This window comes from Pocillopora damicornis, chromosome 12, assembly GCF_964200805.1.
Source record: "Pocillopora damicornis chromosome 12, jaPocDami1.2, whole genome shotgun sequence".
In the NCBI taxonomy this organism is placed as follows: domain Eukaryota; kingdom Metazoa; phylum Cnidaria; class Anthozoa; order Scleractinia; family Pocilloporidae; genus Pocillopora; species Pocillopora damicornis.
The window spans coordinates 3,315,147-3,338,887 of record NC_142681.1 but is presented as its reverse complement, the minus strand read 5'-3'; the positions used below and the strand labels follow the sequence as shown (position 1 = coordinate 3,338,887).

The window sequence follows — 23,741 nt, the reverse complement described above, 5'->3', positions numbered from 1 at the left end:
GAATTTGATTTTCTAGTCTATTTGGTGCCTATCAAATTGCCAGTTTTTTCGGTGGCGGTGACGTCAAAACAGTGAAATTAAAGACTCAAGCAATCAATATAACGGTAAAACAATAATAAATATATAATAACCAAAATTTTTAAAAGAACTGCAAAAAGCACGTTTGCAGTTTTTCTAGACATTAACAACTGACGTACACGTATTTTAAAACTTTCATTTAGATTGATAACCCTGTCCCTTTAGGTGGTTATAAAATCAAGACATCAAGCAAACAATAAATACCCCAAATCAAACGATAACACTGGTTGCCACGGCTTGGAAAATATACCCCATGACGTGGTCTAATTTTCTTAAACCAACGCATTGCTGACTACTGAATTACTAAACTCATATTTTGCAACATTATACACCTACTGAGATTAATCTGCTACGAAACAACTTTACCTCTTGGTAGAGTTCATTTGTTTGTTTTTATTTTGTGAGTACATCTTTAGTGGAATAAGAAAAAATGTTCCTTTAAAATAAATTAATCAGAGTAATACTTAGATGAAAGAAACTTATTTGACAGCTGTAAATTCAACTTCATTATATGACCACTGGTAGGAAAAAAATAAAAACAAAAATTTATTGGCTGCGTCAGGTTTCTTTAATGACCACTGGTAAGGAAAAAAAGAAACCAAAAATGTATTGGCTGAGTCAGGTTTCTCTACAGAGCTCGCTTATGCTGATTTTGCATCTCTTTAAATCTTTTGTCATTAACGTTTCTCGCCCTTCAGCACAAGTAAGCCAACTGAAGGCGCCTTTGTGCTCATATCATGAAGAAACATCCTGTTTATTAGTTGTCATTTGTACCGTTTCTCCAACTTCCTCAGCGAAAATTGTTTTAACAACTTCCTTCCTGGATTTTTGTCAAATGCAACTTTTGACTTAAGCCCAATTATGCACACAGAAAAAAAAAATTAGAAAATTTATGACACAGGATCAAGATATTTTTGTCCAGAAAAAATTTTTTTCCACAACTCTGAACAGTGTTTTTCACTGTGACGAAAGAGTACAATAAACAAAGTATTGGACCCTTGATATGAACTCTTGATTCAAGAAACCAGTACTTAATGATCATCTCATTACTCAGAGGATATTAGCTGCCAAATCATTTATGTGTCCCTAATAATTAGTGAGAGCAGTGTATTGTGCTTTGGCTGCACAAATGATAATGAGCAAAAAGCAGAAGTTTAAAAGGACAGAAGGTGGGAAGCTCTTTCATACCAGATAGGTTCTCAAAAACCACGATTTGATTTGCTTGGAGGTCAATCAAACATTTTCAATTCAAGTCCAGCTACAAGGATAAGGTAAATGGATTTTCTTATAGTCATGTACAATAATGAAAAATGAAACCTATCCTACTTCGCCTTGCTTGTTCCCAATGAATGCTTAATGTTTTCGAAGCAATTTTTGAGCCTCTGGTTGCTGATAACAAACTTGATTCGTTTGTCTTGAAATTACAATGGAGCATACTGTTTTATAATTGGCATCGATAAATTACCTTTTTTCGAGGTAGGTTCCTACAGTTTATTTAGCCTTGATCAGGGTGTTTGTCCCATTTTTTCGTAACTCTACCGTTTTTCTTTGCAAAAGAGACCGAAATCAGTACCGCGCGAAAATTGTTCGCATCTTTTAGCCTACTTCTTTGTAAAGTTGTTCAATATTTTGTCAACGCAATCAGCTAAAAAAAGGATCCGAACTATTTACTCAGTAATGGAATGCAAGATTATGTCTATTCGAGTACTCACATATCATTCTCTCTCTTGAAGTTTTTTGTGTGCTAAGTGGGAGCAGATTTGAGAAGAATCTTCACTTAAACTAGACAATGGCATAAACACTTGTCATGAAAAACCTCACCGTCTCGCTGCTCATACTATTTCAGGGCAGCCTAACTCTTGGATGTTTTTTTTTTCTTCCATAGACACATAAGCAGTGAAAGCACTGAAACAGCTAGAAATGTTGACATTAAGGTATTGGTAGCTAATTTTTAAACTTAAACCTATCTATTTTGGGACTGCCTTTTAAATATGATTTTTTTTAAATACTTGGTTACTTGTAAGAACCATACACCCTTGAGGTGCAATCAAATATGAGATTTAATTCTTGGATTCCATGAATTTGGTGAATTAAAATTGCAGTGAGGCTGCGACATAAGTATTAATTAAAATTGTTAAAAACTCATAGCTTCCTTTTGTTTCGATTAACGATTCTCTCAATCTTGTAGCCTTCTCTTAGTGCTGGGGGTATGTCTCTTCCAAAGCGGGCCTTCCGTTGGTGGAACACCTGACAATTCCGATACATTTTTAAGGGTTGACCGCATGTGTCAACCGATACCTCTGTACCTTCGTCTAAACTGTATCAGGCGCCGTTACCGCACGTTCGACGGGACATGCAACAATCTGTGCAACATAACCGAGGGCTCTGCCGAGACTGGATTCGACCGCTTCCTCCCACCAGCCTTTCAGAACGGAGATGGACCTAGACTCATGTCTTCATCTGGTGCTCCACTGAAGAACGCGCGAACAATCAGTAAAAACGTGTTCAAGAGTACGTCTGAAGATGTAGGTGGAAAACCTCCACCTTTCACTCACGTGACCATGACGTGGGGTCAATTTATAGATCATGACATCACGTTAACTGAGTCCAACGAGACTGCGGGATGCGGGACCAACAACGAACAATGTCCCACCAACATTCCCGGATGTATAAGCATACCGATCTCACAGAACAACCCCGATGATCGACTGGCAAACAATGTAACTGCACAATGCATTCCCCTATCACGATCAGCATTGAGGGATCGTGAACAGGTGAGAGATTCCTGCAGTCTTAAGCGTCATTTTCATCCGCATTGCAGTTAACATTTATCTTTTATAAACAAACGAATCCAGTGAGAAAAGTTATATTTTCTTATGTGACATAACATTGCGGGGCAGGAGAGAGAGAAGTTTGATGAAACTTTGAATTTATGCGCAACTTTGAAGAAACGAAAAGAATTTCAGTTGAGCACATAACGCGAAGTACAAATAGAATTGGAGGTCCCAGTATTGATCAATCACGAGGGAAGTGCTACCCTTTGAAATAAACATTACTTCGATTTAGCAAAAGAAACCGACAAAATACTCGTTCGCTCTTTTTCAGGTTAACTTAGTTTCATCCTACATTGATGCTTCGATGGTTTATGGAGCTAATTGTGAAGAGGCAGAGAGCCTCCGTGACAAAATAGCAAATACTGGAGCTTTACGCGTTCTCCCACTACCAGTGAGACGCTCCGACAGGATGCCAATTTTACCTGAAGCTAGCCCAGAATCCTTTTGTAAATCACCGAGACCTGCAGTGAGGCCTTGTTTCCTAGCTGGTGATTTTAGGAGAGTCAATGAAAATCCCGGTAAGAATTTGTGTGGGACAATATATCTCCAGCTATCCATCAGGAGGACGTCTCTCTTATTTACACAAATTCTGTTGTGGTCGTAAGCGAGACTGAATAGATATTTGCCAATAAGCATAGGGATAAAAACAGAGAATCTTTTAAGCTTGTATCTCTTATATACATGCAACTTTTAATTCCCCATCTTCAGTAATCGTTTTTATTAAGGAACACAACAACCCCGTAAATATTATGAATTCAGTTTGAACGAAGAGAGTAACACCTAGCTCATGAAAAATCAAATAATCATGAAGGGCAAAGTTTAACAGAAAATAACTAAATCCCGTTCTCTTTTCCTTATCTTTCAGCGCTTATGGTAATGCACACCCTTTTTGTGCGTGAACATAATCGCATTGCACAGTTCCTTCATTATCTGAATCCAATATGGCAGGATGAAAAGCTTTTTCAGGAGGCACGAAAAATAGTGATTGGTCAAATACAGCACATTACATACAACGAATGGCTTCCTGTTCTATTTCCTTCTAAAAAATTGGTGAGGATCGATGTATTTATGAAATGCATGATACTTTATGATACTTCGCGTTTTTCACCTGCTGCACCGATTGCTTCGATTAAAGTCAGTGATCATTACGTTCAGCCAACTAGTGTTGTCACAGACCTTGGAGTCACACTTGATTCACACCTCACCCTTGTTCCCCTTGTCAACAACACCTGTCGTGTTCGTTTCATTCTATTGGCAGAATCAGAAATTATCTTTCGCAAGCGGATACTGGGCGCAATGTTCATGCCTTCGTTTCATCGAAATTGGATTATTGTAATGGTTTGCTCTATGGAATTCCCTCCAGTGAAATTGAGAAACTTCAGAGATTACAGAATACCGCGGCAAGATTAACTGTGTGCATGAAGAGGACTGATCACATTACTCCTGTTTTAAAAATTTTTGCACTGGCTTCCTGTTAATGACAGAATAATTTTTAAGTTACTTTCGATTACGTACATATCTTTTAATGGCCTTGCCCCGGTGTATATTAATGAACTGTTTCATCATTACACTCCCTGTCGCTCTCTTTATTTCTAGAGATTCCAACCTTCTAGTTATCCTTAATACTACCCCTAAGACTACTACAGTTGCTAACGGAGATAGATCTTTTGAGGCTTTTGTTCCGAAGTTATGGAATCAGCTACCGCTTGCCATTAGACAAATTAACTGTTGATAGTTTTAAAAAGGCGTTGGAAACGTACATGTTTCATGAGAGCTCTTTTTTTTTTTTTAGTTGTAAAAAGCATCGAGACATTTATATGTAGAATGCGGTTTTTAAGAACTCTAATTATTATTATTGATTTATCCAAAATGTTCTACTGGACAATTCGATTAAGAGCTCGAGTTTCAATCGCGTGATTATTTATGGAAATCGAGAACGAATGGTTTAATTGTTTTGGCATAAAACTACTTGTCGTTCACAACTTAACAACAAGGAAGGCGCATGTTTTTATTGATAGTCAATGATAGACTATTTAGTTTACTCACTACCTATCAAAGAATAGATAGTGAGTTGCGAAGCCAATATATAAGCTATAAGACTACTACGTCCCCCTTATGCTTCCAGTGTTACTGCAAGAGTACATCGGTTCACCTCCTGACCTCGTCTACATCATTTCAACGTCGTTCTTCACAAAATGCACTGAGAAGAAACTAGAAAGTACCAATTTGAAATAACATTCTGTTGCAACAATTATCCACACATATTCACTGTGGATTGAATTACGCTCTGTTCTAACGTGTAGAACCTTACTGCTGTATAGGTCAGGGCGAGCAGTTGACTCCAAGACTTGATTAGGATAAAAGCAACGTGGGCGCTATTGTGCTTGGAGCTGATTTAGTTGGAACTAAATTCTTAATATTCTGCCTGTCATCCAGGTTATTTAAATTTTCCAAGTCATCAACTCTTATCCTCATCTCGTAAATTAACTTAGACATGTATTGACTGGGATAACCACACCTCCTTTGAACAAGTGTTAGTACACACAATATCACGAAAAACGGTCAATAATAATACCATTCATAGTGCAAAAGTTACATTTGAAGTTTTAATAATCTATTATTCATCTCATCGTTTATTTTATTTATTATGTTACCAAAAGAGAAACGACGAGGGCATTTTACTGGAGTCATCTGGCCGGTTCTTCAGCGGTTACGACCCAAATGTGAGGGCGACAACCTTAAACGCATTTGCAGCAGCGGCTCTCAGGATGGGTCACTCCTTGATTCGACAGACGTTTGGACAGTTCAGTAAAGCATTTGTACGACTGGGAGAGATCAATACCACAACATTTTTCAATCCTGACCCACTTTACACTTTAAGGAACAACGGTATCGACGGAATTTCTCTAGGGTTAATAAAAGAACCATCGCAGAAGTTTGATAGGTAAGGATTCATAATAATGATAATACTAACGATAAAGGATATCTATGGCGCCATATCCTATAGCTCATAGATCTTTACAACACTTTGCAAGGGACTTTGGCCAGATTGCATTAAAAAGTTTACAATTCTTTGAAGGAAATTTTTGTAGATGCCCCAAATTTCGGAACAAAGGCCAAACCACAACAACAGCAGTCACGTTCCCTTAAAAGAAAATTGATTGTCTTTGCTCTAAGTTCAGCTTCCATATCGTTGTCTTCGGGTCATTCAACCAGCATACGTTGTCTTGTCCAACGTATATCAGGAGATCTTTATCCATCAATCACACGACTTAATAATACTTCCCATGGAGAAGGGAGTGGGATCTAAAACTCCAGTTCGATTACAGTTCGATTATAGGTTTTCCACTGTACTTTCCAATTTATTTTTTAACCTCCACTAAACCGATATCTCAAATCCAAACACCTCTTGGACTCAGTGAACGAATCGTGGGGATGTACCACGTCAGTTTAACCTCCTTAAACCAAATTCCTTGGTTTTATATAAAACAGTTATTGCTTTGTTTCCTCACGTAGGAACTTTGTGGAAGCTGTACGCGAAAGTCTCGTAATAGAAGGACCAACCATCGAGGGTTTTGTGGGAGACCTTATGGCAATCAACATCCAACGTGGTCGTGACCACGCCCTACCACCTTACATAGAATTCAGACGAGCTTGTGACTTGGATAAAAACTTAACCGGTGGCCTTGTCACAGATTTTTCACAACTAACCAACATTGACCCCGCGCAACTGGGTAAGATTAAAGAGTCTTATGACCATCCTGCAGACATAGACTTGTATGTGGGAGGAGTCAGCGAGAGGCCACAGAAAGGGTCTATATTTGGGGAAACGTTCTCTTGTCTGATTGCTCGAAGTTTCAAAAGATACCGATTTGGAGATCGTTTTTGGTACGAAAGACGTGATTCTTACACAGGATTCACAAGCAGGCAACTGGATTCTATCAGAAGAGGTAGTTCCCTTGCAAGAATCATCTGTGATAATTCAGATAATGTGAAGGAACTTCAAAGGCGTGTATTTGAAAGCAGCACAATAAAGGTTCACTGTGATGACATTCCATCCATCAACTTGAACTTGTGGAGAGAGGGTAAGTGGCCGGTTATGCATACCTCTTAAAATAATCAGTTTTATTCAGGCATCTATCTCCTCCAGTCCGAGTTGATGTGAAATTTTAGATGAAAAAAAAGTTCGCAGGTAACACTACCAAATGCATTCAGATACGACACCCAGATGCCTGTTAAGTGGTAAATATAACTCATTTAGTAGCAAATTTTTTTTCTCAATAAACGACATTTAAACTTCGGCGTACCTTGATGAACTAATCTATCTGCCAAAAAGTGGTCACCATCCCGTTCGTAAGGTAAAGATAAGTTAGAGTGTCTATAAACCGAAACTGATGTGATCACAGCGGCCAGCCAATCAGAGCATAGAAATATCACAAGGAGCCAATGAAAATTCAAAGAAGCGACAAATAAACTTTTTCACGATCGGATTTAGTTTAGCATCTGTTTCTTAGAGCGGGTCTGGAGAGAATTTTTTGAGCCAATAAAAGAGCGAAGTAAAGCTAAGCCAATGCAATAGCGCATTACTTTCGACACTACATTGATGATTGTCTTAAGAGTGCAAATTTTAGCCAAAAAAAAACTCCCGCTTGAGCATAACACTTATTTGTTTCGAAATTCTCAGTGCACAGGGCCATCTAACATGTGCTGAAATAAACTGGTTCACAAACTGTTTCCACAAAGTTCCAAGAACTTCGTTGGAAAAAAAAGAGAACTTCACATAATTAACGGTTGAACAGATATAATACAAGATGGAAAACAACACAAATCAATATAGGAGAAGAAAATTAATCATTCGTTCCTACTTATTTTGTTTCCTTTCTCTAGATCCGGGAATGGAGGATGAAAATCCATCAGCAGAATGCGAAGCTTGCACTGAGTCCATAAAAGAGGGCCAGGTGATGGGGCCAGATGACGCAATGTCCACGGGGGCGGTCTCTGTTACAACTTAAATCTTAGGATCATGTCTTTTTTTCGGTGTTACGATGTGTTAAGCATTTCATGGCGCATTGAAACAAATTTTCCTTGAGTGTGTTGAACCTTTCATTCCCTTTAGTCAACTATTAATAATTTTAGCTAAAAATATCACCATTACGCCACAGACAGGTGATGAGACCAACGAAGATATCAGGTAATAGTCTGGTTTAAGACTAAGTCGAGTCCTTACCAATGACGGAAAGGGGACTTTAAGGAGAATTAGTATTTAGATCTAAGAAGTGAAAAGTCACAATGAAAGAAGATTTGAACATTCGACGGCAAAGTTGGTTTTCGAGATTTCCCATTTATTCCTTATTCTTGTAAGTACGTTCAGACACTGGCAAATGATTGCAGAGTCTTCGATAATCAATAAAATATTTTTAAAGTTAATTTTATCGAGGCACTGTGTGACTTAAGTCTATTTAGGAATTTATGTTGAAGGCGAAATGACCAGGGGCACCTTGAGCGATAGCGCTTCGAACTTTTCCTTATTTTGCTTCTGGAATAAAGATGTTTCTGACGGTTTCTTCATAATAGAAGCTCTCAGATGAGCCATTTTTCATCGACCTTTTCGACAACGGTTCCTTTTGTTGGGAAACTTCCCGTGGATTGGGAGGCTAAAGATGCAACTCATTCGTCAAGAACACTGATAATTAAATACATTGTCTCATTACCTAATTAAGACTCATTACGAACTAAAGCCAACCTTAAATTGGCGTTCAACCATTTGGCTAGAGTTTTCGTTTCCCGCGCGTTCGGGTAAAGATGAAATACATTTGCCCTAAAGCAGGTTTTCTTCGTGACCATTTAGAAAACAAAGTGCGTCAATGCAAAAGCAAATATTGCTCGCGTATTGATTTCTGGTGAATCGTGAACTCACGTCAATTGATATCTCATGAGGTATTTAAAATGAAAACAGCTAAGTTCAGCTGACACCGAAAAAATTTATCAGCATACGACGTCAATAGTATCTTTCGATGTTATGTGAAGGTGGACTTTGCTCGTAACGTATAATTTTGAAGCGATGGTTTCATTATGATTTGGATATTAACCATGCAAAGACAACACAGATTACTTGACTGTTAAAACAAAAAGTTGAAAGGTAGAAGGTAAACGGTTCAATGGCAAATTGCGAATACTTTTCGTGAACAATGATGTCGACGGCTTAAAAAGTTAGTGAAATACTTGGTGGCTGTGCATCATGACGTGTATCAAACTACTCACTGTTAACGTCTTTTGAAAGACCTTAAATTTTCAACTTTGCGAAATAAACATTGTCCCATTCGCTTTCGCACCTTAGCCGTGTTACAATGACTCTTCAGATTTATCGTATTTCATATCACATATCGCAGGGAGGAAAAATTGAAGAAATTCGTATGACTGATGAGGGGAACAAGGGCCGGTTCAAAATTTGCATTTTGCAAAGATTTATCCATAATTGTTTGCGTAATATCATATGAATACTTTCGTCAAAATAGTTCAGATTGTAACAGATGGCAAGATTGCGGAGTTTTTAATTAGCATTTCAACTTTACAGCAAGAAGTAAATACTACGTTTGCTTCTAGGGAAACATTTCTTTTCCAAATACCGGTTTCTACAATTAAGCTGATTACATTTCTTGAGTTTTTTTTTGTGGCAAAGGTTAATTCCAAGATATTTTGTGCAGTTATCCAAAAATTGATTCTTAATGAAATTAAGTCAGTAGCAGAAATAGATGTCAAACAAATACAAATAGACAAAGGTATTCTTCGATGACGAGATTGTGAGTGCTGATAAATGCAGAATTGCGTCACTTTTTCCGAAACAAAACTATGAGCATCCAAAGAATGCGAACACTTCAATACTTTCTTTGGGCAAACGGCATCAACATTTGGCAGATAATTCCATGACGCTAGCACCACAAGTATTACTTTTCCATTGAATAAACCTGCCTCGTCACACACCGGAAGCCAAATAAGTTGAGCAAAAACTACCGCATTCTTTAAATACAACAATGACTACAGTCTTTTAACGTTAAAAATCCTAAATTCTGGATTTCTCTGTTATTTATTACATAATTGTCGGCAGGCATTAATGCGCCGTAAGTAAGGAAGTTGGGCCATTTATCGTAAACCACCACAGCAAACCTACCACCTAAAAGATTCACATCACTGATTTGGCTTGGATTCTAACTAAAAAGTTTCACTCTTTGAAGGCAAAGGTATTAATTTCATTCTTTCTCACAGATCATTTTTTGATTTATTATTATTTTCCAATTACTTACCAACGATTTTATAATTTCTTGAATGCCCTTATGGCTATTTCAACAGCCACTGACTGGTTGTTTGTCCACTTATAGCTTCCCTTGGCTGTTCATAAACTGTTACGTTCCAAAACAGGGAACGCAAACATAGTTTGATGACACAAACCATCGTGGTTGGTTTTTCAAAGATAACGAGAAATGAATTTATGTTTACCCTGAAGATATCTGTTCCCTGTATCATCTACAACCTATTAATCGCAAATGCGTAGTCGATTCCTCTACTCTTGCACCTATCTGGGACCAAGACTTTGTTTAGCCAGTGCTGTATGTAAGTAAATATCAACCTGTACACTTTATGCACTTTTTGAGAAAAGAGATTATATCAGTTAACTACTATTCAAGCCTGAGAAATGCTTGTTTCAAAAGGTGAGTAGAAAAGTGTTGGTTAACGATACATGAAGAGTAGGCGAAACCTTCCCCTTTTCAATGAACGTCATATAATCAAGCCCATCACCAGCCTATAAAGCGATTTTCGGTCAAATTACCCAAAAGTGATGCAGGATTGTTTTAGTTCTACTTGACTTCGCTGTCTTGTTCAAATGTGAGCTAAGAACCCATTTCCATAACTAAAGAAATATCTTAAACATTTGCCACTGGCATGAAACCATAAAAAGTGTGATTCCTTCCCACGGATTCTAACCACACTTTGCTCCGATCTCGCGGTGTCATACTCTATTAGCTGTGCCACCGGGAATGGGAAAGAATTGGCGTACTTGGCCTAAGATTACGTTTGTATGTTTACAGTTATCAAATTAAAGTACTATTTGTTCTTTTCTTTAACCAGAAGTGTACATGGAAGATGAAGCTTATGATGTAGAGATATACAGACTAATCAAGAACACGACTGCATGAGACATATTCAAACTAAACCGATTTTAAAGTTTCCAACTGTTTTTTCAGGACTTTAAAAGAGCTGCTTCGCAAAGATGATTAAGCGAAATTTTATTCAGGACAATGTTATTCGACATTGTTTCAAACAACTGCACTGAACAGTGCGTAAATATTCAAGACTATTTGTAATGGAGTAAAATCTACCATTTCTTTTCCGAACAGTGACGTACATAAACCGAAGTAAGCATTTGAAAGAAAAATGATGCAAATATAAGTCAAAAATAAGGTAAAATTAAAGGCAAAAGGCCATGAAATGTTGGGGAAAGAGGAGACATCAAAAGAAAGAGGCGTTGCGGATATTAAATGCAGACGCGTCGACAAAGAAGTTTACTCATCATTAATAAAAATACTGAAGACAGCAAAAAGATAACATGTTTTGCATTATAAATCGTCCCAGGATTGGTTCGCTTTTTTTTAACGCTAACATTTGCTGAAGCTAAATAAACAAATACAGGAAAACGTACGCGAAACTTAGGCTGAGTGGTCAAATGAATTGTTTTTTTATCACTTGAACCCTTCCCTGCAAGCTTCCCATCAGTAATTAACGGGAGTGCATGAGAAAAAACCTTACAGCCGTACTCTGAACGTTGATCTATGGCTAGATTGTTTCTTTATGTTACTGCAAAGACATAAGATGACTGTTTTAAGACTACTTAATTCAGTATCAAAGGTATAAAATCACTAAAAAGGTCCACTTTTTTCAAGCTGGAGGGTTTGGCTTACAAATACACGAGCAACACTACAAATCATCATTGATAGACTTGAGTGTCTAAGATCAACCAGAAAATTCCAAACAGTGGGAAAGCAATATCACCCTCTTCGTTTTGCTCAACGGTTATCAGAAATGCAATATTTCCTTTCAGTGCATCGTTTAACTTCAAGGGCCTTGACACTAAGGCAATCTATTTCTTACGGAGTATCAATGTTAAATTTTCTTTGAATTCGAGCGAAAGTGGTCACAAAAATTATTCTAAAAAAGCTTTAGGTCTCAATTTAAATCGTTTTTTAAGTTTTCGAAACAAGTTTGGGCCAAAGCTTTCGACTGTAAGCGACAAATAAGATTTGGTTTAGTTAAACGGAGGAGTGGAATTTCGGAGGTTTACTCCACTGAGTATAACTGAATATGTTAAAAGTTATCCCGTTACAATATCCGGCCTTGGAACAGTTTCAAAAGACCCAAATATACTTTGCGTGGTTATGTTCTGACACACCTGACCGCTTAAGGTACAATATTGTTAACTCGTTATTTTTAGCTTTGATGAAAGCACGACTGAACAGATCACACATTTTGAACGCCATGAAGACAACGATCTAGATGAAGAGGCATCTTCGTGTATGTCTACTATTGTCTAGGCATCCTCACATGCTTGTAAACCTGTTACGAAAATGTTTTGAAAAGCATCCTTGGTGAGAGGGAAAGAGTGATCTTTTTTAAGTTATCAGGAACTAATCAGACGGTAGAAAAAGTCCGATAAACACTGATTGTCAGTCATACATTCAGCATCTAAAACTAAATACTGCCTAAATACTGATGTATGACTGAGAACCAATCCATTGAGGCGGCAGCTAACCATTCCGAAACATAAAAAGCGAAAAGACGACCCGTTATTATTCAAACTCATAATCATTGCCTGATGAAGGCCAGTACTATAGATAGTTGGACTCTACAATAAATGGTGACTGCAAACTGTGATACCGACAGTTCATTGCTCATCATCACAACTACAATTAACAAACACATATTTTACACACAATCTAATTTCTATGGGACTAAAAAAATCAGCTCTACATGAAATCGTTAATTTTGTGCGCCTCACTATTCATGACAATCGGTTTTCTAAGGAATGTTTGTAATTCTGTCCAAAAGCAAACCCTTCTTAACTCCAAATTTGTATCGCTGTTATTATATCTCCTCCTTTCGTTAACTTTTCTTTTTCAGTTCCATTTGATCCACAACTCTCAAAAGAAAACAAGCATAATCTATTTTGAGGTAGCTTAAATGCTTTCTTTACATTTTTCACCACCAATACTTTGTTGGAAAGATGCCCCCAGTTCCTTATAAATGGTACTCAAAAATACCCTGTTGTTTCTTCAAGAAGTCGTGGCCAGTTTTTGACCTATAAAGTTATCATGAAAATATTACAGCCTCATAGAAACACCCTTAATTTTGGCCGTATGTGCCTCCAACTAACAGACGGGTTCGCCAACCCCATTTTTCATATTTCTCTTGGGTTGGAAGAGGTTTGAAAAAGACTGCAAGTTCAGAGCTACCCGAACTCCCCGAGAAACTATTGTAATGTAAAGCAGTCTAAGAAAAGTAGGTACAACCGGAACAATACGAGCTCCATCAACCATTAGGATGCATTCCAAGTCAATACGAGATTCTTTTTGTTAGTTTTATTCCAAATATCTTCATATGTTGGATTAATTGGTTTTCTGAAACACAATACAAACTCGCGTATTTTCACATTATTTTTCTCAAGGGAAAAATATAAAAGTTAATACAAAAATTCTAATAAAATATCAAGTGAAATATGCAGTGGGTGGTGTTTGAAAAGAAACCATAGGAACTGAATAACATGGAGGTCAAAACATTGGAGACGAATTGCTTCACTACAAGGTTGCCTGTTTCCCATATGTCAAAAAAAAATTAATTGGTTTGTAACTTTAGACCCAATTAGATTTTGACAAAGGAGAAAAAACACGCATTACCAATTAATTCAAAGCAATTTTCTAATAACATCGAGGGAAGAGCAAGTTACGATCTGATTACAATATTGCTTATTGCTCTTGCACAATCACGTATTGCCCTCAAATGGATATATGAACAGTTGCATGACCACAAAAGTTTACAAAGACTGGCAAGGAAGTCAGAATGGTGGTTTTCTTTAATTAAAAGAGAAAAAAATCACACCATTTAATTTAAAAAATGACAACTAAAGACATAAATAGTGAGCTAGGTCAGTCTTGATTGATCAGAAAAAGTGCTGAACAACGTCAACGTAGACGGGAAACATACAATACAGAGGGAACCTTTATCGTTTTTTTTTTCGATAATGTATCTTAACATACATTTTCACCTGCATGTTGAAGAAAAATCTGAAGTCATTTAATCTGTAAATTAGCCAGTACATCTCAAACGACACAAACGTTTAAGAAAACTGATTTATCTGGCCAATGTTACCATTTGTTAACCAAAAGTGAAATATTACTGGACTTTCAATATGGCGACAAAAGAATTTTTCTTGGGGCTTCCAATTTGTTACAAGTAAGAGAGAATTCAGGATAATTCACAAATGAAATTGATTCAACTTGATTCAACTGAAATGCTTACCTTGGCACTCGATCAAGCAACGCGTTCGATGAAACTTTTAGTCTAGTTTATAGGGAGTACACGAGCTACTCAGAAGTTTTTTCCCACACAGGTTTGCTGACACTGGATGAGACAAAACGTTGCTAAACAACTCTTTTTCAAAGCAAAAAATAAACACCAGTTCTCTTGAAACATTTTATCTACCGCAAACGATATTACGTCGAAAAAACCGTCACAAAAATTGACGAAGATAACCTCCACGTGGGCGTAAATAGTGCGTTTCTTCGCTCTTCTCTATAACGCAGCGCAGCTAACGTGTTTTTTCTTGGATTGGAATGAGCAAAAGTAATCAGTGAATCACCACCTTCTGAGCGAACAAGTCTGATGGTATCTAACTAACTACGTTACAACCCCAAAGTACGTACTTCAGCGATTTCATCTCCACTTTTGATACCCACCAATAATTTTTAGACAGTACGCAAACAAATTTGTGAATTGACGTAAACTATTACCATCATAAAGTGCACATGAATAGAAGTCTTTCCAAAGAGCCAATTTAAACTTCCTGAGGGGCGTATCGCACTAAAAGGTCTTTTAGCCGCAAACTTCCGACATACCCAGTTTTTTAACGGAATGGTGGCCAGTCGCGAGACACATTCTGACGTCACGAGCGACCACATGCTTAAACCTTGTTGCTGTTTCTCGAATTTAACTCCAAAGCTTAACTCTAAGAGTATCTTTCATATCATCGAAACATTCTAAACGTACAAACAATGATGTTGCTGAGCTTGAAAGAGTGTTGGAGTGCTTCTAGCCATTGGATGTTAAGCAAGGAAGGTAAAACTTTATTGCAACAGTTTATAATAGTAAATGAATCAACAATATAAGGTTATCATCAACTGTGCTTTGTGCTGTGCTTCGAGCAGAGTTTATTTGGAACTAATCGCCCACGGACATACTTTTTTTTTCCAGTCGGCTTCGTCGTTCCTATGCATTTCAGTTTACAAAAGTTTTAATCTCTCAAGGATTTAGCTGGAGAAGGAATTGATAGGGTAATAGGATGAAGAGAAGATTCAGGTATCGATTGACGAGAAAAGAATTTCAAAACTCTGTGAAAGTCAATCATTCTTTCAGTGAATGATCTAATCCTCACCCTATGGCCAAAAAGCCTCATGGTAAGGTTTATTATCTCCATAGCCATTGAATCACAGAATTCGTTTAAGTGGAACAGGGCGATTCATTTATAGTTTAAAAGATAATCGAATGAGTGTTGAGGGATAAAACTCTGGCCAGACATGCTTAGAGTCACCCAGACGTAAGGAGATTTTTCAAGATGAACTATATTGTTAAATGAAAGTAGAAGCAAACGCTTTGCCATCCGTTGAAAACTAGATGTGTGTACCATATATACGATAAATCACCTGCAATTGCGATAAATGCGAAAAAGCCATCGGAATGATATTTGTTGGCTCGTTACAAGTGTGTGTGTTCAATCAAGAAAAGTTCACCTTTAGATCACATTTGCGCTGGAGTCATTTGGAGGTGATCCTCAACTATCATTTAAAATTACTGAGAGTAACGTCAGGGTTCGTTTTTGGGAAAGCTTAAGGAGCGATTAGGTAAAGCGTCACAATTATGCTCTGCTTAAATTTGCAGAATTGAAGTCTGTGAGTTTTGTTTATAATGCTCTACTTAAATTTTGTTAGAAAGGTATAACTGCATGCTCGCAACACGTTAAAGAGTAACCCTAGTTGCAGGAAACTTTTTTGTCTTCCTTTGACAGTACAAAGTCTGTTACAGTTCAACGTACATTAAATTTTATCGCGTACATTTAGCCTTCGTATTCCATTTTTTATTTCAATATTGCTTCTTTGAAGGCCACTGAGAAGACTCAAACAAATCTTTAGTCGACAGATCACACAAGAAATAACAATAACAGTTTGGTTTGTGTTATTGATACCTCGAATTTTTCGGTTAAAAGGCTCACTCGTTAAATGTCGCAAAACTAGAACCACAATGACTACTACTTTGGCCAGGGACTTCGGTGAGATTGAATTTTAGCGCATTACTAAATGACCATATAGCAAATTATAGAAAGTTTTCTTGGGCAATGGAGGAGATTACAAGTCATTCTTACTTTGCTCAGTTTATCGAAGTTTTGATAATTATACGTGTTTCTTAATAATTCAATAAAAGCCTGCCACAGGTCCCTTGTGATCTTAAAGGACACATGCAACCTCTTCGTGTCTGATGTTATTACAATTTTGGAAGCGATATTTTTCCAGGGATTACAATTATTTAATTCTCCGTGAATTCGAGAAGAAATTTGCATCCATTTTTGACCTTTGAAAAGTGCATGTGGAAAACTTGCTTCCTCTTATTTCTGTATGAAACTGTGTCAAAAAACTTTCACTCACTTGTGTTGTTCGATGGCCATTTGACATATTTTCATGCAAGGAATTATCAAAAATATGAGTAATAGAAAATCTCAATCGAATGAGCTTGAAAGAGAATTATATCCAAGCGTGGTATTTAAGTGTAAGCCTAAGGTCCAGGCATTTTCGCGTAGGGTGAAATAACTACCGATTCCAAACTCACCAACATTCTGTTACCAGAATATCAAAAACACGACTCTCTTCGCTTTACGACCGTGAAGGCAAATTTTCACTTCAAATGGAGCTAAATTGATCGTAGTGAATCAAAACATCATAAATCTCCATCAGCAATGAAAAGTGACTGAGCCGCTCAAACGTCTCGCTTGTCCACAAAACTTTTTTCTGAGACTTCAGTTACGTGTTCCATGTCCTTCTACCATATAAGGTGCTATCTATTTTAAAAGTTTTACTTAAAAACCTCTAGGATGAGACAAGAAACTCTCCGACTAAATTTACCTCACATTGATCATTTGTTAAGAGGGTTTCATTGTTCTCATTCTTAAAATCTCAGCGAAGAACGGTAATGGTGAAAGAGGATGAAGAGGGTCTGGGAAACCTCCAGATGGGCCAAGAGCTCGGCCAGAATCTAATTTTTGGCCACTCAACATCAAAGAGGCTCACTGACATAAGTTTAAAAGCTTTGAACGCGTTTTCTAAATTCACTGAGCTGTGGTGTGATCAAATTCGTAAACTAAGAAGGGCGAGGGTCGACCCGCTCAGCGTTAACAACATCTTTACCAAAAATCGCATGCTCATAGAAAATTCACGGACTTAACATATGAAAATACAATCTTGTTCGCTGTTAACTAGTCCAAATCAAGAAACAAATGCATGCAAGTAAACTCTGTAAACATATGTAAACAAAACATTTTCAACTCTATTCAACTGAAGACTACGTATGGCACTGAAATAAATCTCTAACACCCTCAGGAAGATCGCCATATTTGGGGTGGCGACATCGAAGGGTGGTGCCACTGGACACGTCGGGACGCGCGGCGAATGGTGGGTGAACAAAACGACGGGATGCGTGGCGCCAAACGCGATTTTAAGAGCGTCAATACGTATTTTTATGGAAAAGCAACGTCGCATCCACGCTTCGCACTATTACTACTTAGTCAAACGCACACCTCACGGGGCGTGTTTTATTCAAGAAGTCAAGATAACTTACAGTGGCCCCTATTGTATACGAGATGCTAAGAAATGTCTTATAATGGTCCGCCAGTTACAATGCATGATTGTTTCCTAAACGACCTAGCACAAGTTTAGTCCAATATAAACGGCCTGAAATCACGCTCAAAATGTTAAAAAACACGTGTCCTGTATTGATACCTCTTTCTCTGGCACTTTGCAATCACGGCGTCCACTATGACAAAATACTGGCTAATATTTATAACAAACAACCTATCTAAAGTTGCGGAAACTTAAGTTAGAAAGCGCTCGCGATTGTGTCCTTAACAAAGTAAATCCTTGATCTCGAGGGTAACGCTTTTTTCTAGGGCATTGTATTGTCTTTTTTGTCCTGTTTGTGGCAGTTATAGTAAAGATTAAAACGCAAATCTTATAGATTCTACGAAAAAGTAGTTTACTTCGGTATTGGCATGGGAACCTTGGGCGAAAATGCGAAAGTGGAAGGTCTTAAGAATTTTCCATCCACGTTGGTCGCTATAAGAAAAATGCTTAATTCGTTTATCATGGTAAAAAAATCTCAAAATATCTTGCGTAAAGTTTTATGTTGACGACAAAACCAAACTGGTCAAAATAAGAAGGACTGTAAATCAAATTATTTTGTCCAATTTGCAAGATATTTGGTATTCCACTTAGCAGCCACTTACGAACAATAAATGTAAATAAAAAGGTCGGGCAAGTACACGTTTATCATCATGTTTTAATCACAAGCATCAAAGTTTGAGTTTTTACCGAAAAAATAGCCTGTAAATAAACATCGTCTCTTCTAATTCTTTGTTACGCGCATCAGATGCCGAACCAATCCTCTCATGTGGTTTTTTTTGTTTTTTTACGAGTCACTTTAAAACGATCGAATCAAACATCGAATGTTATTGATTCTGAAATCAATATTTCCTGGATCTTCCAAAAATACATTTGTTTTGAAAACAAAACATGCATTATGCAAGTTTCAGAGGCATGTTAGGAAGTTAAGTTAACAACTGGACTTGTTTACTATAATCGTACTACACTACCCTTAAAAAAATTGCGAATTTCCATCTTTCCTTTATGAGCACGTACGAGTAGTTCAGCGATTTCAACGGTGCATACAAGCAGTCTTCTACGTAACAATTCATGAAATCACAATGTATCGTAACTAATATCGAACTGGGATTATGCTCTTTAAAAGATGTAGGACCTCATATTCGTTTTTCCTAGTTAGGAAAACGCAAGTTAAATAAAGTTGCTTCAGTTTTCGTTTTAATATTTAGTGCTTAAGCCGTACGGACTTCATATGTGCAACGGAGCATAGGGGAAATATCACTTCGCTGATATTGTTCAATATTTGAAATAATTTATTATAATATAATAAATTATTTCTAATATTGAACAATATCAGCGAAGTGAACAATATTATCGTTCGTTGTCAGGAATAAGCATGAGCTTATGTGAGCTTAATCTTGCTCTACTTAAGCTAGACTCCCCACTTTTCCGTTTGGCAATACCATCAAGCTTTCTTAGCGAAGGTAACGTGTTAATCTTGAGTCTAGGTAGCCGACAACGGCTTCTTTCTCACTTTTTCTTTCCACCTCGGTATAATACAAGAAACTTAAGCCCAGAACCTTTTATCATAGTGAGGTTTTTTATATATGAAATGAGTTGAAAAAAAAAAAAACCTTCCTAGGTGCCAATGGTGGGTTGAAAAAACTTATAATAATTTTTGACACTTGTTCGAGAGTTAGATAAGCAATAGTTAATACTATGTTTCATAAATGTTCCTGAAGTGGTTCTCAAACATTTTTACGTTTATGTGAGGTAAAACTGAAATATTTGTAAATTTTGTTCTGTCTTTTTTTTCTACAAAGGTATAACTTAACAAAAAAGCGAAGAGGAAACTCAACATGATGGCATTAATGAGGTATGTAAGTGTTTGTTGCTGGCGATATCATTTTGGCCTGTGCCTTAGAGTTTTGTGTCAAGAATTTAGGCCATGAGCGCAGTTTGTTACGTTTTCCGAGGACTTTCAAGTAACAGAGAATGCTGACGTTGCAATCAAAAACACAGTGACACCTTAAAAGCTTTCTTGCATGGATTCTTACTTGTGCAAGGAGTGTTATTCGAAAGAATTCCGTAACATCCAAGAAGACACGAGAAATTATGTCTTTTCTATACCAAGGCATTCTTTTTCAGCATTAAAATACAACTAACTCGAAAAAAGAACCGACCCAACGAACAACTAGGAAAAGGACAAAAGACCATTGAGGAACGAAATTAGAGAGGCAAAACGAGTGGAAGTAGAGTAAAAAACAAAAGATCAAAAGGGTGAAATAGTAAGATAACAAAGAAAGGTAACAGAGACGCACGGACCGAAAGGACGAAAAAAAAAAACGGAAGAACTAATCAGCGAAATAGAAGAGTAACAAACAGAAAGAGCAGAAGAACAAAAACAACAAATGCAAAAGACAAAGAGTCGACTAAGCTCCTTACCGGCCCTTTGCAACAATGAATTGGCCTCAAATAAACATAACACCGAGTTGTGCGTTTCCTCTTTACCCCCTCGACACATTCATCAAAGACAAAAAGAAAAAAACATATAACGAACTATATAGTGGTTGGAGACTAAATTGAATGAATCACGGAACAACAACGCAAGCGTTGCCGAAGGCACTCAAAAATTCAAATACTCCATGGAGTGTCACCTTTCAATTTTCTAGCCGAGTTCTCTAAAAGAAGTAGCAATGATTTTTGAAATAAAATCTACAATAGCGCCAAAAGTTACCGTATTATTCATTATACTATCGCCAAAAATCGTTAATCGTTGTGAACACACTTGCAGCGAAGTAGAATAGTTTGTCTCACGATGTGGTCAGCTCCGACGAGGATGATACTTCATCTCAATATTATTTATTGCCTTAATGGCGACGTGAATAAATCATGAACAGCTTTCAAGAGAAAGACGATGTAAATATAAGTTTTCGTTGAGGCAAAATTGCCACTTTAAGGTCATAAATTGTTTGGAAATGAGGGGGAAATCATTAGCGCATAAACGTAAACGCGCAAGCCAATGACTTTCCAGAATTTCCCATGGACTTTAAATGGTGAAGCTATATACAACGTATGAGAACAAGAGCTACCGTGACCTCAAATCGTAGATTGGGTCTATCTGGTGCTGTGAACTCTCTGCTTCTCCCACGAATCTCTCCAGTTAATGTCAGATGGTGGGTGGAACCGAAAAGACAAGGCGGATGATGAGGTCTCATTCGCGGATGTACGTATGCAAAGTCTGAGTAATGTATAAATTAAGACGCGTGACCTCCGTAGTTTGTTGATAATCTTGTCGGAATGAAAGCCGTTGAAGTGAAAGACACCGAAGAAAATCCCTTGTATCTGCAATTAACTCAAGTTCTAAGCCTTCTTCATAACCGCTCAAGTGCTTTTTACCGAGCAAACTAAGTAACTAGCTTTGCATTTCATCAAACAGATTAATAAAGGGGTAGGTTTCTGAAAAAAAAAAAAGTAAATAAATAAAACTGTGGTGCTGCGTAGGTAGGGGTATTGCGAGATAATTGATTTTGACGAAGGGCTTGCACTCGAAAAATCAGCTTTAGAAACTCTTTACGATGGTCAAATTACATTATCAACTCAGTCAATAAAATCAAATTATTTCTATAAATAGGCGGTTTAGAAAAGCGGAAATGTGAGAGACTTTCCTGTCTGCCATCGAGACATTATGACTAAACTACCGCCATAAAAAGCGTTTGCCGCATAAAAAAAGAGATTTAAGTTTTCTATTTTGAGTTAATTATGTTGATATTTCTTTTCAATCACAAATAACTTTTTAGATCTCATTTTTCCTTTTTTTTTTCTCTATTTCTCAAGACTCATCCAAGAAAGAAGTCTGATTTTCCAGACTTACGGAGAAGTTAAAAAAAGAGTAATTTTTGTTTATTAAGACGTGCTTATGATTAGCCAAGAGTACTTATTTTGAACAAAAGGATTTCTCTGGCTAACTTTTAGGGAGTTATGTCTTGAATATAAATGGTGCCCATTGTCTTAAAAATAAACCTCGTATTGAGTCGATGGGAAAGTCAGGCGAGAGTTAAAAACCATTTAAGAGAAATAATGCAAGTGGTCTAAAATATTTAAGCGATTGTGCTCATCCTAACGTAATTATACATAGAAAAATTTTGAATTTGCACTGATTTAAAAAACTTGACACAGGTCTCTGCTATGTTTTATCTTGCTGATGGTAATGTGGAAGATCCCTTTATCTGTTGGAAATTTCTTCACGCGTGATGTCCTCCAATCGATACTGACAGAAAAGTGTGAGCCAGTGCCCTTGGCCGTTCAGTTAATCTGCTTCAGACGTCGTTACCGAACGTATGACGGCTCGTGCAATAACTTGTGTAACATTACAAAAGGCAGTGCCCTCAGACCGTTTGCCCGCCTTTTATCGCCAGCTTACGAAGACGGCACGTATGCACCTCGAACACTCGGATCGAACAACGAGTCACTTCCGAACGCAAGGAACATCAGCACGATTGTGTTCGTCAGCTCGACAGGCAACGACGACAACATGACACCGAATTTCACTCACGTAACAATGACGTGGGGCCAGTTCTTAGATCATGACATCACTTTAACCCAAGAAAACAACACAGCTGATTGTGGAAATAACAGCCTCCCTTGCAGGGGACACGACGACGGATGCATCGGCATCGACATACTTAAGGGGAATGAATTGAAAGATAACCGAAGTGCAGTTTGCATTCCACTGCGTCGGTCAGCCATACAAGACGGCGAACAGGTTAGTGATGGACAAACTCGAGTCCCATTTCATTGCATTTGAAAGTTTAAAATACGTACCACTTTAAAAAGAAGGTCGAGATGGTGGTTCCCCAATAGCAATAAACAAAATAATTCTTGTTTCCTAATACTATCAAACATGTTAAGCTCTGACAATAAGTAAACATAATGAGATAAAATGAAAAGAAAAATCGGCTCAAAAGGCTGAAACAGTGAAAGAAACATGAGCCATCAATCTCATATCGAGAAGTAAATTGCCCTTTGCTACTCTCTTGATTACATTCTTGTTTTTATTGTTGTTTTTTGTTGTTGATAATCATGGCATGTTAGTTCATTTTTAAACAATATTATACTTAACAAGAATAAGTTTATTTTCTTGTCAGCTAAATTCATGGACTTTTAGCAAAATTACTAAATTTGACAAATAAATACATGTAGCTTAAGGATAAGAACATACCTAATCTTCCTCTGTGATGAAGACCATCATCTATGATCTAAGAAGACCAAGCATTATGTTGTCCATTATGTCGCCTGAACTTGTTCTGACCCAGTGTGAGTTCATTCAGATTCCATGAGCATGCATCTGCTGAATGACAGCTGAGGTTCAGACTACAAGTAACTCACCAAAGTCTGATTAAGATGAAAGAAGTAAATTCTGACTTAAACATGAAAAAATTGTTTTTATGTTAGATTTTTGGACTGAAGCTCAAGTATAGGGTTGCAAGTAGTAACTACATGTACCCAATGATCTCCAAGTTTTTTTTCTCACTGCTACAGTTGTTAACATTGCTGCTAAAGTTCTTTGCCAAAGTTGCATTTTTATGCAAACATTGATTTCCCTCTCTTGTCAAAATTGTCAAGTGCTGAGCTTTAATTTTCA

General features: G+C 37.3%; 2 protein-coding genes and 1 long non-coding RNA gene across 4 annotated transcripts in view; 2 read left to right on the top strand and 1 right to left on the bottom strand.

Annotated features, from left to right (window-relative positions):
- The first annotated feature begins 1,217 nt into the window (after positions 1 to 1,217).
- Positions 1,218 to 8,339, top strand: LOC113684295 (immunomodulatory peroxidase). The gene is made up of 8 exons (XM_027201641.2): positions 1,218 to 1,349; positions 1,964 to 2,012; positions 2,267 to 2,852; positions 3,184 to 3,430; positions 3,778 to 3,962; positions 5,573 to 5,856; positions 6,429 to 6,997; positions 7,800 to 8,339. The coding sequence occupies exons 2-8, from the start codon at positions 1,999 to 2,001 to the stop codon at positions 7,922 to 7,924; spliced, it is 2,010 nt and encodes a 669-aa protein (XP_027057442.2). The 5' UTR covers positions 1,218 to 1,349; positions 1,964 to 1,998; the 3' UTR covers positions 7,925 to 8,339.
- The window catches only part of LOC149036113 (uncharacterized), a 20,126-nt gene continuing 1,152 nt past the window's right edge, over positions 4,768 to 23,741 (bottom strand). Inside the window, exons 2-3 of the long non-coding RNA XR_016181858.1 lie at positions 23,319 to 23,491; positions 4,768 to 5,123 (exon numbers count right to left, since the gene is read on the bottom strand). This is a non-coding gene — a long non-coding RNA (uncharacterized LOC149036113). The remainder of the gene's footprint in view (positions 5,124 to 23,318; positions 23,492 to 23,741) is intronic.
- Positions 19,495 to 23,741, top strand: part of LOC113685923 (salivary peroxidase/catechol oxidase) — a 9,647-nt gene continuing 5,400 nt past the window's right edge. The window contains exons 1-3 of one of the 2 annotated variants that reach the window (XM_027203510.2): positions 19,495 to 19,581; positions 19,921 to 19,973; positions 22,277 to 22,862. In XM_027203510.2, coding sequence (XP_027059311.2) covers positions 19,957 to 19,973; positions 22,277 to 22,862 — 603 coding nt within the window. In that variant the 5' untranslated portion in view covers positions 19,495 to 19,581; positions 19,921 to 19,956. Of the gene's footprint in view, positions 19,582 to 19,920; positions 19,974 to 21,224; positions 21,324 to 22,276; positions 22,863 to 23,741 lie in introns of those variants that run through there. The other variant, XM_089190084.1, reaches the window with a different exon arrangement.

Bases quoted from the DNA above. Each gene is read 5' to 3' on its own strand.
- LOC113684295 (XM_027201641.2), top strand. The intron at 2,853-3,183 runs GTGAGAGATTCC...GCTCTTTTTCAG, and splicing joins CATTGAGGGATCGTGAACAG to GTTAACTTAGTTTCATCCTA. The intron at 3,963-5,572 runs GTGAGGATCGAT...TGTTACCAAAAG, and splicing joins TATTTCCTTCTAAAAAATTG to AGAAACGACGAGGGCATTTT.